At 36.7% G+C, this 14,476-nt stretch overlaps 2 protein-coding genes across 6 annotated transcripts; one reads left to right on the plus strand and one right to left on the minus strand.

Annotated features, from left to right (window-relative positions):
- Window positions 1-462: 462 nt before the first annotated feature.
- On the minus strand, window positions 463-4,153 carry LOC111433296 (thioredoxin O1, mitochondrial-like). Of its 3 annotated transcripts, XM_023070299.1 has the most exons (7): window positions 3,844-4,153; window positions 3,222-3,287; window positions 3,065-3,115; window positions 2,830-2,909; window positions 1,708-1,752; window positions 832-970; window positions 463-726 (listed from the first exon to the last, which is right to left on the minus strand). In XM_023070299.1, exons 1-6 carry the CDS (start codon window positions 4,073-4,075, stop codon window positions 872-874), a joined length of 573 nt encoding a protein of 190 aa, XP_022926067.1. In that variant the 5' UTR covers window positions 4,076-4,153; the 3' UTR covers window positions 463-726; window positions 832-871. The 3 variants fall into 3 exon arrangements, with proteins under 3 accessions (XP_022926067.1, XP_022926068.1, XP_022926066.1); XM_023070300.1 differs by having other exon boundaries at window positions 463-949; XM_023070298.1 differs by having other exon boundaries at window positions 463-970.
- A 945-nt stretch (window positions 4,154-5,098) lies between these two features.
- Window positions 5,099-11,375, plus strand: LOC111433157 (copper-transporting ATPase RAN1-like). Of its 3 annotated transcripts, XM_023070113.1 has the most exons (10): window positions 5,667-5,683; window positions 5,794-5,963; window positions 6,110-6,724; window positions 7,114-7,543; window positions 7,881-8,206; window positions 9,127-9,185; window positions 9,301-9,643; window positions 9,864-10,058; window positions 10,173-10,430; window positions 10,671-11,375. In XM_023070113.1, exons 3-10 carry the CDS (start codon window positions 6,230-6,232, stop codon window positions 11,145-11,147), a joined length of 2,583 nt encoding a protein of 860 aa, XP_022925881.1. In that variant the 5' UTR covers window positions 5,667-5,683; window positions 5,794-5,963; window positions 6,110-6,229; the 3' UTR covers window positions 11,148-11,375. The 3 variants fall into 3 exon arrangements, with proteins under 3 accessions (XP_022925879.1, XP_022925881.1, XP_022925880.1); XM_023070111.1 differs by lacking the exon at window positions 5,794-5,963 and having other exon boundaries at window positions 5,099-5,683; XM_023070112.1 differs by lacking the exon at window positions 5,667-5,683 and having other exon boundaries at window positions 5,690-5,963.
- The last annotated feature ends 3,101 nt before the right edge of the window (window positions 11,376-14,476 follow it).

The raw sequence follows: 14,476 nt of genomic DNA on the forward strand, positions 1-14,476 counted from the left end.
GTAACCAAAATTGGATGAAAGTTCAAAATTTTAAATTTAAAATTTAATAAATTCAATGAAAGTATATTAATTCGTTAATTTGTATGGCGCTGACCTATTTTCTTTCCATTTATATCAAAAAAGATAATACGATATCTCCTCTTTTTATGTATAACAAATGTATAGTAGAGATTTGGACCTTTTAATTTAACTTCAAACAAAAAAATATTTCAATTTTAACCAAATCATTATTTTTTTTTTTTTTAAATCAGAAATTTATAAATAAATATTATACGACAGTAGCTAATTTTATAATTTAAAAAATATTATGAAGCATAAATAATTGTAATTTTGAAAAGGATTCCCTTTTACAAGTTAAATGGGAAGGCATGTTTGGTAATAAAGAATCACAGTCTTGGGGGTTTTATCAATCAAATTTATTCCTCATTTAATCATTGAAATTGCATACAGAGTAGTGAAAAATGAAAATAAATAGTTTTTCCTTTTTAAAAATAAATTTTAAATCTACAAACACAAACACTCAACAGCCCTAAGTTGGCACCTCAATTATTGGCTCTTAAATGTACTTTAAATAACTACAAATTCAAAAATATTCCTTTCCTTCAAGTTCAAGTCAGAGGTTCAAATACTCCTCATACCATATTTGTTTGTGGTGTGCTACTAAAGGCAAATTCCGTATAAGGATGATTCCCATCTGCCAATCGTCACATGATCCGACACATCGATCTGGTTACAACAACATTACATTCATTACAGTGATGGGTATCAAATTTCTTTATTAAAACTAGATAAGCAGGCATGGCTCGAGAATCAACGTGTTAAATGGTAAACCTGCTTGAAAAGAGATGAACCAAAATGATGCGTGAGGAGGTCATTTGTAAAGCTTCTCCATGATATTTTTTATGCCTGCAACATCAGCACCGATAATCTCCCCTGCCTTTTTGCCACTCTGAAAGAAATGAAGTGTTGGCTGTTACCCAACACAACAATAAGCATATGAGAATAGTAGATATCATTGCATCAATTAAATTCCGACAAGTTTTTAAGGTTGTTTGAGCTAGAGCCTTTTAAAATTTAATATAAAACCGCATTCATAATGGAACCTGCATAAAAATAACCTAAACTCAGAATTACTGGACATTCAAACATCATACACAAGACACGGCATAATCACATGAGATTGTAAAAATTTGCTATTGGGAATATTCTAAAAACTCAAAAAGAACATTTCAGAAACATGAAGACAAACCAAAAGGCTCAGATATGACTTATATATGACAGCACCAGTAGGTTTTTCCCAATCCCCCCTCTCATTTTCATTGATAAACAAAGTGGAACGAAACCAAGAAGACAAATCATGATAAACCAAACTACCAAAGCAAAGGCAAAATGTCATCCAACAGTTTTAAGTGGAGCAAAAATATCTAGTCACCATCCATTATAATTGACTGATGCAAGTCTAGGCAGAAACAAAGTTATTTACCTTTTAAAAAAAAAAAAAAAGTTAATTCGATTGGTTTGTCCTCTCTAGATTAAAGCTTCTAGTAATATTAGAAATACACAGGCAGATCAAATTGCAAAATGCAATCAGAAAACATCAAATAGTACTGCTGAAATTAGGCACGAAAATAAAAAAGATTGAGCTCTCGAGCTATTCATAAAATTTATTACAAGGCTGTAGGAAATTACAAGAGCTGAGACTCTTACCACAGAGGTAATATTTAAGTCACTCAAAGTTCTTTCGAGTCCCTCCTGTAAAAGGCATAACAATTTCATTATGACCCATTTTGAGTGCATGAGATGATAAAGGCATAGTATACCAAATCGTCAAAGAATATTAAGAAAGGACTGCGCGAAAAGAAGTATGCAACAGATTCAATAATTTTCCCAGGCATAAAGTACTCTAAAATAAGCTTCTTCTTTTGGACACGAATAAAATAATAGAAAATATAGAAGAGAGAAGAAATCTTCCCGCACCCTAACCAATGGAGATTAGCAAAACGCATACAATCAGAATGCAACATGGAAAAAGAGAAGAATCCTTTAGAATTTTAAAATACATATATTTATATTTATATTTTTTTAATTAAATAATAGAAATAGTAATAAAACACACACACGCACAACCTGATTAGGAACTTAATCTAGAAGCTAGAAAGAAATGGTGTTCTTTCTAACTAAAACTACCAATATGGATCCTCAGAAACCTCCTCTTTCTCTCCAACCGAATCATCCACACTGATCTGCAGCATGCAATGATTGACAAAAGTTTTCAATTGCTCTCCAAGCCTTGACCTAACCAGCATTGCATAAACTCAAAATTGTTCCCCAATTAAATCAATCAAAACCTCACTCCTAATTCCTTTCAAAAGTTTACAATAAAGAAGGTGCTAGTTATCCTGACTTCCTTGTTCCACATACTGCACCATTGACAGATACGGTTACAATGGAGTTCTTCCCTGAAACTGGACAAGTCTTTGACGTTCCCATGCAATAAGGACCAAAGCAAAGACTTTCCCTTTTGTGAAATTTGAAGGTTATTGCTAACCTAATCCCTTTCTCAAGGCCGTCACAGTCAACAATCAGCTGGATCATATTCCACAAGATTATTGAACTTAAAACATGTAGGAAGTATTACAAACAAGTCCGTCGTTGACAATCGGTTGGGCAATGATTCCAATGAATGTTGCACAGTTTGAGGAAAGCTGATCCTTTTTCTTTGTCTTTTTAAAGTTAAAAAATATGTGTGTGTGGTTGGGTGGAGACTTCAACCTCTGTTTTTTTCACTGATATAATGCCTTAAGAAAGCTATCAACATTGACTACCTACCTGATCAATGTCGATTTTATATGTTGTCACCTGAGGATGGTTCTTACTCAATTCTTTGATTACAGGGGATAACAATCTGCCTGCAGATATAGCAATAAAACAAATTGAGAGTCCATACAATACATCAAACATCTAGCAAAAACTCCAGGAAAACTATATGATGTGCACATGTTTATGCATAGAAAAAAAGTCAACTAATTGAATCGACCGTATGTAAAACTGTTTTGGAACTCACAAGGACCACACCAGGCAGCTGTGAAGTAGAAAATTGCCGGCAAAGCTTCATCTACAATGAGTTTTTGGCAAGGAAAAAAAAGATCCAGCGGTATTAAGCAGCTGAAAAGGCAAAGGAAGAAATTTATTTGCCAAAATGATTTGCTAAAAGGGTATACCTTGTGCTTTCCCAAGTGACTTCTTGAATTGATCTTCAGACTTTATCATGATAATATTCGAAGGATCTGAAATCATGTTTAAATCATCACTTAATTTCGTTCAAACCGTAGAGAAAAAAATAGCAGTACTCAAATCCCAAACTCCAAAGGAAGGAAAAACGATATGAGCATACAGCAACAGAGCGAAAACTGCTGTAAATTATTGTGCTAAAAACGAAACGACAAAACAAAACACAACGGTTTCTCGAGATTTATTCGAGAAAAAATGTACTTTTGCAATTTACCCATACCAGAAACAAGTCAGTACGCAGGAAATACCAAAGAATAAGAAAGATTTACAGTGATTTAATCAAGAAAGACCTGCATCATTTGGCTCGTTTATTGAGCAGTGAACCATGAGATCCAAAGAGCACAAATAGAAATGCTAAGAACTCGTTTTAAATGTCTGTTATTTAAGTTCTCAGCACAAGCTTCAAATTTTCAAACCGACCCTTGCAAACAGCACATATACAAAGAAGATAAACGCAATAAACACGACACTCATAAGAATCCAGCAGTAACAAACAATCGCAGGGCCAGATTTTGGCTGAAGATGAAGGAGGGGGGACGTGAAAGGCAAAACCTGACGCTGAGCATAGAGGTCGACAGTGCCGAAAAGGTAGGCTGGGGGACTGAAAGTCCGGCGCACTGCGATGGGAGGGAGCGGCTGAAAACGAAGATGATGATGACGAACTTCCAAGAAGTATTTCAGAGCGACTGAAAATAGAATAATTGCGATAACATGGACCTAGCCATCGGCCGTGGTCGAGAGCTCGCCGGAGTAGACGCCAGTGAGAGATGATATTTCTTCCCATACCGCCGATTCGCCGAAATTGAGTATCGCTCTCTTTTCTCTATCGTGTTTATTTATCTAACAAAATGAAAATTTAGTTGGAAATTGGAGAAAACTGAAGGGTGATTGACATGGAAATGGGCCTTGATGGGCCTAATTGAGGTCTTAGATAGACAAGCCAGGCCCAGATATAAGCCCAATATCAGGTCCACCCAATTTATTGATTAAAAAAAATATGGACCTCCAGCGGAATTCCAGAGATGTGGGTTTAGATGGTAAGGAACTGATGGATTAATATTAAAAAATGGTGACGTAGAAATCGAGTCCTAGTCTCTAAGATATGGTGAGATTATAAATTATAATTTTTTTTTTTTTTTTTTTTTTTAAGGAGAAGAAAATAAAACTTGGTTTAGGTCACCTGCTTTGACCGTCTTTTGGGCCTTCGTGAATCGGTGGGTGACCGGCTCCTCAAAAGTCTCAAACCACCGTGGCTTTTAGCTTCAACCAAATGACGACATTGCCCTCACTCCTTTACCACTTTCCCTCGAACAAGGTTCCAATATGCTGCTCCTTGATATTAACATATTTTATTTCCATATGAATTAATTTTTAAGCCTCGGTGTTGTTTCCATAACAAGCATGTAACGTTAGCCAACTCATCAATTACCTTCTTTACTTATTATAAATTACAATTAATTTAACAATTATTTGAGATTAATTATTTGTGAAGCCTATCCAGGAAAAGGATTACCATGAACCCCGTGTCCAAACAGGGAGGCAATATTTGTTTCGTGTCTAATTTGATGTCCGGCCGTGGGATAGCAGTCAACGCCGATTGCGGTGTCTGCAAGAACAGTGGATTTAAATTCCAATTATTATTTTTAGAGGAAATAACAGATGGGGTTAAAAATTAAAGACAAAATTAGATGGTTAAAAGAGTAATTTTGATTTGAGGTGCAACGAACAAAATGTAAAATTATTATTTTCAGTAGGCAGTGCAAAGAAGAAGAAGAAGAAGAAGAAGAAGAAGAAGAAGAAGAAGAAGAAGAAGAAGAAGAATGGAGCGGAGGCGAGTACAGCATCGGTAACATTTGAATTTGTTGGGTGGGGGTAAAATGGGAAACGTAAAAAAGTTTCCTCCCACCACCTCCACCTGCTTTAGTTAGAAAATTGCTGTCTCGACCTCTCTTCTCATCTTTGCTTAAAAAGTCTCCCTTCCCCTTTCAATCTCTCTGTCTCAATCCTCCTCCATCCTTCCCTTTTGTCTCTGATTCATTTCCCTCTCCTTTTCGCTCGGGGTCCTTCAATGGCTCCGGGCCTCAGAGACCTCCAGCTTGCCCAGGTCGCCGCCGCTGACCGTCGCCTGCCGGATATTTCTTCTGCTGCTGCTGAACTTTCCGATGATCTTGAGGATGTGCGTTTGCTTGATTCCTATGAGAAGCAGGAGGAGAATTTGGGCGAAATTAAGAAAGGTCTGAGGAGGGTTCAGGTCTCAGTTTCTGGGATGACCTGCGCTGCTTGTTCTAATTCCGTGGAGGCTGCTTTGAGGGGCGTTAATGGCGTTTTGACGGCTTCCGTTGCATTGCTTCAGAACAGAGCTGACGTTGTTTTTGACTCCAGCTTGGTTAAGGTTTTTGTATTTCCTTCATTTTGGTTTCTTCTTTCAGCCATTGCGTGTGGTGTTAGATTGGCGATGTAGGGAAGACGGTTAGTTAACTGGACGAGGTCGTTCTATTGCAGAGCGTTTTATGGGAGTTTGTTTTGTGTGAAGTTAGAAGAATTTTGAACGACAGAGGAACAGATGGAATTTAACAAAGAGATAATCGAGATAGAACAGAAAACTATTTGTTTCCACACCATCAAATCAATGAGAATCGCTCGTTTAGGCTTTAGGTTCACATCATTCATCGGTAACTTTTTTTGTGATTGGCGATCCATTTGGAGTTTGTTACCCTCGTATGGACCAACAAAGTGACTTTAGTTTCCAAAAGAAATGTATATGTAGATACCGAATTGCGCATATTTTTTTATTTTGCTAATTGTTAAATAAATTCAGGAAGAAGATATCAAAGAAGCAATAGAAGATGCTGGATTCGAGGCTGAGATTATACCTGAAGCTCCTTCAGTTGGAAAGAAGTCGCATGGAACACTGGTGGGTCAATTTACCATCGGTGGTATGACATGTGCAGCATGTGTGAATTCGGTAGAGACCATTTTAAGAGATCTTCCTGGTGTTAGAAGAGCAGTAGTTGCTTTGGCCACATCATTGGGAGAAGTTGAATATGATCCTACAATTTCCAGTAAAGACGACATAGTTAATGCAATTGAGGATGCTGGATTTGAAGCTTCATTTGTACAGAGCAGTGAGCAAGATAAACTTTTACTAGCGGTTGCAGGCATTGCTGGCGAGGTTGATGTACAGTTTCTGGAAGTCATACTTAGCAACTTGAAAGGGTTGCGGCGGTTTCTCTTTGACAGTACATCAGGAACACTTGAGGTTATTTTTGACCCAGTAGTTGTTGGTCCCAGATCCTTAGTGGATGAGATTGAGGGAAGAAGCAACAGAAAATTTAAACTGCATGTTACCAGCCCTTACACGAGGTTAACGTCTAAAGATGTTGAAGAAGCTACGAAAATGTTTTGGCTCTTTATCCCCAGTCTGTTTCTCAGTGTACGTGAATATTCTTTCCTCTCAGCTACATGCCTTTCAAATTTTTATGTTTGTTATCCATAGTTCTTAATGTTAACATTACTTCAGATAATTACTTCTCTCACCGCGTGATTGAAAATTTTCTTGGTTGGAGATCATATTGTGTTTTGAGTTTGCTTATTTGTATATCTGACTCCATTACTACAAAAAGAGAAGAGTTCAGTTTATTACAGATTTGCATTTTGTACACATGTACCTAACAGATTTTAATTTGATTCCACCGATGATTTTTTCCTAACATTTGTGATGAACCCTTGTAACATGATTTTTTTTTTTTTTTTTTTTTTTTTTTTGAAAAACTCCTCTTTTCTGATAATATTTTGATTGTTTCATGGTTATGTTTCTTCCAGGTACTGATCTTTCTCCAACAAGTAATATGTCCTCATATTCCTTTAATCTACGCATTGTTACTCTGGCGCTGTGGACCCTTTCTCATGGATGATTGGTTAAAGTGGGCATTGGTGACTGTTGTGCAATTCATCATTGGAAAGCGCTTTTATGTTGCAGCTGCTAGAGCTCTTCGAAATGGTTCAGCTAACATGGATGTCTTGGTTGCTTTGGGTACCACGGCCTCTTATGTCTATTCTGTTTGTGCACTTCTCTATGGTGCAGTCACCGGATTCTGGTCTCCTACTTATTTTGAAACAAGTGCTATGTTGATAACCTTTGTATTATTGGGAAAGTACTTGGAGTGTCTTGCCAAGGGGAAAACATCAGATGCCATCAAGAAGTTGGTAGAACTTGCTCCTGCAACTGCTTTATTGCTCATCCGGGATAAAGGTACTTGGGTTTCAAGGAATCAATAGTTTTCTGGTTCTCTTTCTTACAGACATTTTAATGAATTACATTCCAGATATTTCAACGTCCTTTAATAAAAAGCTCCAGGTTGAGCATAATGCTGATATATGACCCCTGAACCATCTAGGAGTTATGGATCAAATTCATTTGAATCCATATAATTGAGACATTAAGTATCTTGTGCTTCTTAACAAAATATCTTAGGATCGAGTTACTTGAGAGATGTGGATATTGAGGATGAAAAGATATTTTTTAGCATTAAAAAAAAATTGTTTGTTGTCTTCTAGATCGTTGACTGGTTCTAATTTTGTGTTTCTAGGTGGGAATTTGATAGAAGAAAGGGAAATAGATGCTCTGTTAATTCAACCTGGCGACATGTTGAAAGTTCTTCCTGGTACAAAGATTCCAGCGGATGGTGTTGTTAATTGGGGTTCCAGTTATGTTAATGAGAGTATGGTTACTGGAGAATCTGTACCTGTTTTGAAGGAGGTTAACTCACATGTTATTGGGGGTACAATTAACTTTCATGGAGCTCTTCACATCCAAGCAACGAAAGTAGGATCTGATACAGTTTTGAATCAGATTATTAGTTTGGTTGAGACAGCTCAGATGTCTAAAGCCCCAATTCAGAAGTTTGCTGATTTTGTAAGTTTCATGATGGGTACTTTACTTTTAAATTTAATCTGAGGTCTTCAGTTTTGGAACAAATAATAGTTTTTTTTAGTAAGAGGGGTGCAGGGGTGAATATTTTCATTTTAATCTTTTATTACATGAAGCAAAGTAGAATAGTAAGATATGAGCTCAACAAAAAGATCATGGCTGGATAAGGAAGTTTGTGTCCTAGATTTTTCTAGCTTTGAGTTGGAGTGGAAGAGTTACTAGAAATGAAATGCAATGACTAATGAATGAGCTGCTGAAGTCGCCACCCTACATGGAACTTCAGTAAGTCTGAATGAGTGATATTCGTATCCTTATGATGAAGAAACCTAGGGGTTGTTGAGCATGCCTTTTGGTTTATATGCTGTAGAATTTGCATATATGGTGATTTATGAGATCTGATCTTATAGGCAGTATCGTTGAATAGGACATTGTTTTTGGCTTTTCCCTCCTGTAAAACTGTTCGGTTGTCTTAACTTCCTTTTTGCTAACAGTTCTGTTCTGCTTGTTCTTCCTTTCCATGACCAAATATTTTTTAACATGTAACCAAGGGCCTGACCTGTTGATCCATTGATATATTTTCTTTAAATTTTCTCTCTTGTTACAAAGCAAAAAGCACATGGGAAGACATATATAGGCTTACCAGAAAAACATATGTCCGCTTACCAAAAAAGCATATATAAGCTTGTCAATTTTTTCCCGAATGAACACCACTGCCCATTGAACATTGTAAAACTGATTAGTCGGGCATACATACCTATAGATGTGATGGGTGGGCCATGTTGGAGTCTGCAAATCATCTAGATTCTGTCTTCCACGCTGCAACACTCTATTTGGACACGTGGGGCTGTCAGAAAATTTGCAAATTTCTTAATTCTGGTGTTAATAGGCTTCTCTTTGGCCCGCAGGTAGCAAGTATATTCGTTCCTACCGTTGTTGCTATAGCATTGTGTACGTTATTTGGCTGGTAAGTATGATATCAATGCACTTTTAATTATTATCTGAGTTGACAAATTTGCAGTGTGGTTAAGAGTTAGGCAGAAACATTATCTAAGATCTGAAGCTTCTGTTGGCATCTGTAGGTATGTTGGAGGAATTCTTGGGGCTTATCCAGCTGAATGGCTCCCAGAAAATGGAAATTACTTCGTATTTTCCCTCATGTTTGCAATAGCAGTGGTAGTTATTGCATGTCCTTGTGCACTAGGCTTGGCCACGCCGACTGCTGTCATGGTTGCTACAGGGGTTGGTGCCAGCAATGGTGTCTTGATCAAAGGAGGAGACGCTTTGGAGAGGGCCCAAAAGGTTAAGTACGTGATTTTTGATAAAACAGGCACACTAACCCAAGGGAGAGCCACCGTCACTACTGCCAAAGTATTCACTGAAATTTCTCTAGGAGATTTTCTTAAGCTGGTTGCTTCAGCAGAGGTGATTGGCAATTTTTTTTATAGCTTTAATTCATTTTTTGAGTAAAAGATTTTTGTTCATATCTAATGGCAGAATGATTTATAAAACTCAATGACGTATACTTTAAGGATACAAATTAAATATTTTATTATCTGTTGAGAATTGGTTGTGATGAATAATTCTGTTATGTTTCTGTGAACCAACTCAATCATTAGCTACTATTACTCTTTCTTCTGGCTAGGCTAGCAGCGAACACCCTTTGGGAAAAGCTATAGTCGAGTATGCACGACATTTCCATTTCTTCGATGATCCTTCTGCAACAAAAAATGGGGAAAACCAAAGTAGAGAATCTTCTGGATGGCTTTTCGATGTCACAGATTTCTCTGCATTGCCAGGCCAAGGCATCCGGTGCGTTATTGAGGGAAAAAGGATTCTGGTAAGAATTCATTTTACTAGTTGAGGAAATATGAGCGTTGATTTTCTTCTATCCTGGAATATGTATTCTGACATTTTGGGGTTCTGCTTCTCAAAAACCTGTTGCCCTAAACAGGTTGGCAACAGGAAGTTGATGAATGAAAATGGAATCTCCATAGCACCTGATGTAGATAATTTCGTTATAGAGCTTGAAGAAAGTGCAAAGACAGGCATTCTTGTTGCATGCAATGATGACTTAATTGGAGTTTTGGGAATAGCAGATCCACTTAAGCGAGAAGCTGCCGTTGTTGTTGAGGGTCTTGTGAAAATGGGTGTTTCTCCAGTCATGGTTACGGGTGATAATTGGAGAACAGCTCGGGCTGTTGCCAAAGAGGTTGGCATAAAATTCTCTCCATATCTCTGTCCGTTAAATACTAATTTAGAGAATTAAGTGATTACACAAGCCTCCTGTTAGAACGATTTCATTTAAATGCAAGCTCTACAAATTAATGTTGGACGCTGAATTTCTTGATGGCCGCTCATAGATCAAAATTTGGTCCATTCATGTTTTTCTTAAATGAGAAAAATGTTGTTGTGGTAAAAGTTAATGTTTTTCTGCCAATTTGTTGTGCAGCTTGGTATAACAGATGTGAGGGCAGAAGTAATGCCGGCAGGAAAAGCCGAAGTGATTCACAACTTCCAAAAGGACGGAAGCACAGTTGCAATGGTAGGAGACGGTATCAACGACTCGCCTGCTCTCGCTGCATCTGATATCGGAATCGCAATTGGTGCGGGAACTGATATTGCCATTGAGGCAGCAGACTTTGTCCTGATGAGAAATAATTTAGAAGATGTAATTACAGCCATCGATCTGTCAAGGAAGACTTTCAATCGAATTCGGTTGAATTACGTGTTTGCAATGGCGTACAATGTAATAGCAATTCCTGTTGCTGCCGGAGTCCTGTTTCCTTCTTTGGGGATTAAATTGCCTCCATGGGCAGCCGGTGCATGCATGGCTTTGTCATCTGTAAGTGTCGTTTGCTCTTCTTTACTTCTTAGGAGATACAAAAGGCCAAGACTTACAACAATACTTAAAATAACTGTAGAATAGGAAATCGGTTCGTGTTTAATGATGAAAAAGGAAAAAAAAAAGAAAAGAAAAGAAGGCAGAGTGTCCCAATTTTTGCGTTGAAATTAGCATACGAATCCCCTTGTAAATGTCACTTGTATCATAATTCGTCGATGTCCTGTTGTTTGTGTTCTTTCCAAGTAAAATGGCCTGAAGTTTGCAGCTGAATTTGTAAGATGCTGTCTGAATTGGTTGAATTTTGTTTTATCATCTGTCTGTCTGACACACAATGAATGAGGAGGAGCAGGTCAAAAACTTGGAAAAGAAGAATTCAAAGTGAGTGTGGTTGAACGGGATGGGAAAGGGATGCTTGTTGAATCAAGTTCAATATCTTGATCAATGTGTTTGAAAATGATGTAAATGCTTTTTTTAATGCAATTGTTTTGTAACTTTTAATTAAATGTTTTGAAGCTTACAAAGTTGCAAACATCAGCAGTGTCCCAAGTCATTCGTTGACTTTGAATTTTCTCACATTTTGATCCATTATCAGCAGTGTCCCAACCTTAAACATCAGCTGTACTGCCCATATGAAAATTAAGTTTTTATTAATTATTATTTAACTTTATATGAAAATTCAATCAAAATTAGTTTTTTTATTTTTCATTTTTTCCAACAAATCATGATTTAAAAAATAAAACTTTCACCCATTTTAAGCAAGATAGAGACTCATTCAAAGTTTGGAATTTTGGGGAAAACATTGACCATCAATTCCCACTTTTCCTTGCACTAATCATTGTCCCAAAAACAAATTTCAGTTTGTTTTTAAAAATTGAGTTTATTTTCTACCCATTTGTTAGAAACTCAATATTTTATTAAATAATATTTTTAATTACAATATTCCATGTCATTTTTAAAATGATAATGACGTGGAATATGATAAATAAGAGTACTATTCGTGCTACTCTAACATATAAAATATAAATAGTCATCGTTTAAGAACCAATCTTTCCCATTCGAAGGGAAATGAATGGTAGAGACATTGGTTCGGTGAGTTATGTTTTTGTGTCTATCAATAGAGATATTGGTTATGTAATTTTATTTTTATTATTTTTTAATTATGAATTGGAGTTAAGAAGTGAGACATCACTTTCAAATATTAATTAAAGATGTAGGTTGACCAATATTTTTATAATTATTTGAATTTGAATATATAATTTAAATAATACCCAAGTATATTTGTATATACAATTTACAATAAATGGCACACGAGGAAAAAGGTTGAGTTGCCCCATTCCTCCTTGGAAGTAAAAAAGAAAAAAGGGGAAGGGTATATGTGGAATTATAATTTTATTAAAAAAATCAGGAAATTAGGATTAGTTAAAGGGTCAAAATCACGTGCAATTACATTAATCAACAATCTAATCTTCTTACAATATCAAGGCATTGAATTTTATCCTTCTTCCTCCGCTTATCTGATTGACCCTTTAAAATATGATATATAAATTAATTCTATACCGTTTTGAATTTGAGTTCATTTTTGGTAAATATAGGAAATTAATTATAAAAAAAAAATGGATATTTAAATAAAATAAAGTTCCTGGTTTACTCCCACGTGTCAAATGCTAGGCATTTATATGAAAATAATTGATTATTGAAATAAAATTAATAATTTGAATACAGGAAAAATAAAAAAAATAAAAAAAAAGGGGGTTGGATTAGAGGGTTGGTGGGGGGTAACAAATTGTAAGAAGAAAGCTTAGGTAAGGGTAGCATAGCATTCTTAATTCCCAAGTCATTTTATGTATTGTCTTGTATATTAATAATAAATAATAAATATTTAAATAATTTACCATTTTTATGTCCCCATTGATGTTTACTCACGTAGCTTCCTGGAAGCATCAGTTTCTTCCTCCTCACGCACTCACTCCCAGATCACAAATCTCCTTCATTCTGTTTTATTTTTTCTTTTAAATAAAAAGATATATATATACGCACACATGTTTTCCTCTCAGTTCATCCCATCGCCATTAATCTAATTCATATAATTCATCTCTCTGCTCCATTTATTAAGCTACTTTACACACACACACGCGCGCGCATGTCTATCAGCAGCAGCAGCGATCAGTGGAGGGCCCAATTCTACACCCACGGCGGCGCGCCTTCCTCTACCACTGTCCCACGCGACGCTCCCAATAACAACTCCATTTCCAAGCCCAGACGCCGCTCCAGGGCTTCGCGGAAGGCGCCGACCACGCTGCTCAACGCCAGCACCGCCAATTTCAGGGACTTGGTGCAGCAGTTCACGGGGTTTCATGCCGCCGGCGCCGTCGTGCCTTTCGGCAGCCACAAGGGTCCGGTCAACCTCAGCTTCGGGCAGGCTGGAGATGAGTTCCATAACAACCACCCCTCTGTGATGCTCCCTTTCTCGGATGGGCGCCATTTTCAGCTCCGTGAGACGCCGAGGGAGCACGGGGTCCCCATCCCGCAGGGGAATCGTGGGTTTTCAGGGGCGGCGGCGGAACTCGTGGAAATTCAAAATCTGATTGATGAGGATTTGAATTACGATCTGGAGGAATTGGGTATGGAGTTCTGTTCTTCCAATGGGAATGGGAATGGGTACTTGGCTTGAACAGATAAGATTAATTAAGCAATTAAATTCAATTTAGAATCCAAATTGTTGTAATAATATGAACAAGAAGAAGAGATTAGTGGTAGACCAAATCAGTAGCTTAGCTGCATGCTCTCTCTTAAAATTTATTTTATTTTATTTAATTATCTATTTTGTTTGTTTGTTTTTGTGAGTCGATTATGGTAAACATCAAATCAATATATTCTTAATTCTCAAAGCAAAATTTATGTTTTTTTACGGTCGGACTACCTAATTTTCGAGCACAATATGGGATTTGATTTTTTTTTTTTTAATTTCTAAAATGAGTTGAGGCAATTTAAGAAAAGGTTAAATGCGTAAAATACTAAAACAAATGGAGAATTGAAGTTTTAAAGGGAAAAGAATAATTGGAGCATGGTTGGTTGGAGTGTTGTGGTCTAAGTCTAAGTGTTGACTTCAACATTGAATTGAGTGAGCAAATGAAGGGGCATTTTTAAAACACGAAGGGCCATCATGTTTTGGGTAACAAACTGATTTTGTGGGAGTCAATGGTCAACCCCCTCCCATTTGATTTGAACACCTAAAATTAATCAACTCTCCCAATTACCCACCTTCACATTAACTCATATTAGTGTATTTGGACCGTCCAAGTTTCATTTCACGACTCGGGCGATGATCCTAAACCCACTATCACCCTTCTCAATCGTTTTTTTTTTTTTTTTTTTTTTTAATTTTTTCTTTTTTGAAATTAAAATCAAACAAA

Source organism: Cucurbita moschata, unplaced genomic scaffold, assembly GCF_002738365.1.
Source record: "Cucurbita moschata cultivar Rifu unplaced genomic scaffold, Cmos_1.0 Cmo_Scf00041, whole genome shotgun sequence".
NCBI classification, from domain to species: domain Eukaryota; kingdom Viridiplantae; phylum Streptophyta; class Magnoliopsida; order Cucurbitales; family Cucurbitaceae; genus Cucurbita; species Cucurbita moschata.

Excerpts from the sequence above, each read along its gene's own strand:
- LOC111433296 (XM_023070299.1), bottom strand. The coding sequence starts at position 4,075 with ATGGGAAGAAATATCATCTCTCACTGGCGTCTACTCCGGCGAGCTCTC. Across the intron at positions 3,288-3,843 it reads ACCTCTATGCTCAGCGTCAG|ATCCTTCGAATATTATCATG; the intron begins GTTTTGCCTTTC and ends ACATGATTTCAG. Across the intron at positions 2,910-3,064 it reads AGCTGCCTGGTGTGGTCCTT|GCAGATTGTTATCCCCTGTA; the intron begins GTGAGTTCCAAA and ends CTATATCTGCAG.
- LOC111433157 (XM_023070111.1), top strand. The coding sequence starts at position 5,360 with ATGGCTCCGGGCCTCAGAGACCTCCAGCTTGCCCAGGTCGCCGCCGCT. Across the intron at positions 6,725-7,113 it reads TCCCCAGTCTGTTTCTCAGT|GTACTGATCTTTCTCCAACA; the intron begins GTACGTGAATAT and ends TGTTTCTTCCAG. Across the intron at positions 10,431-10,670 it reads CTCGGGCTGTTGCCAAAGAG|CTTGGTATAACAGATGTGAG; the intron begins GTTGGCATAAAA and ends TTTGTTGTGCAG.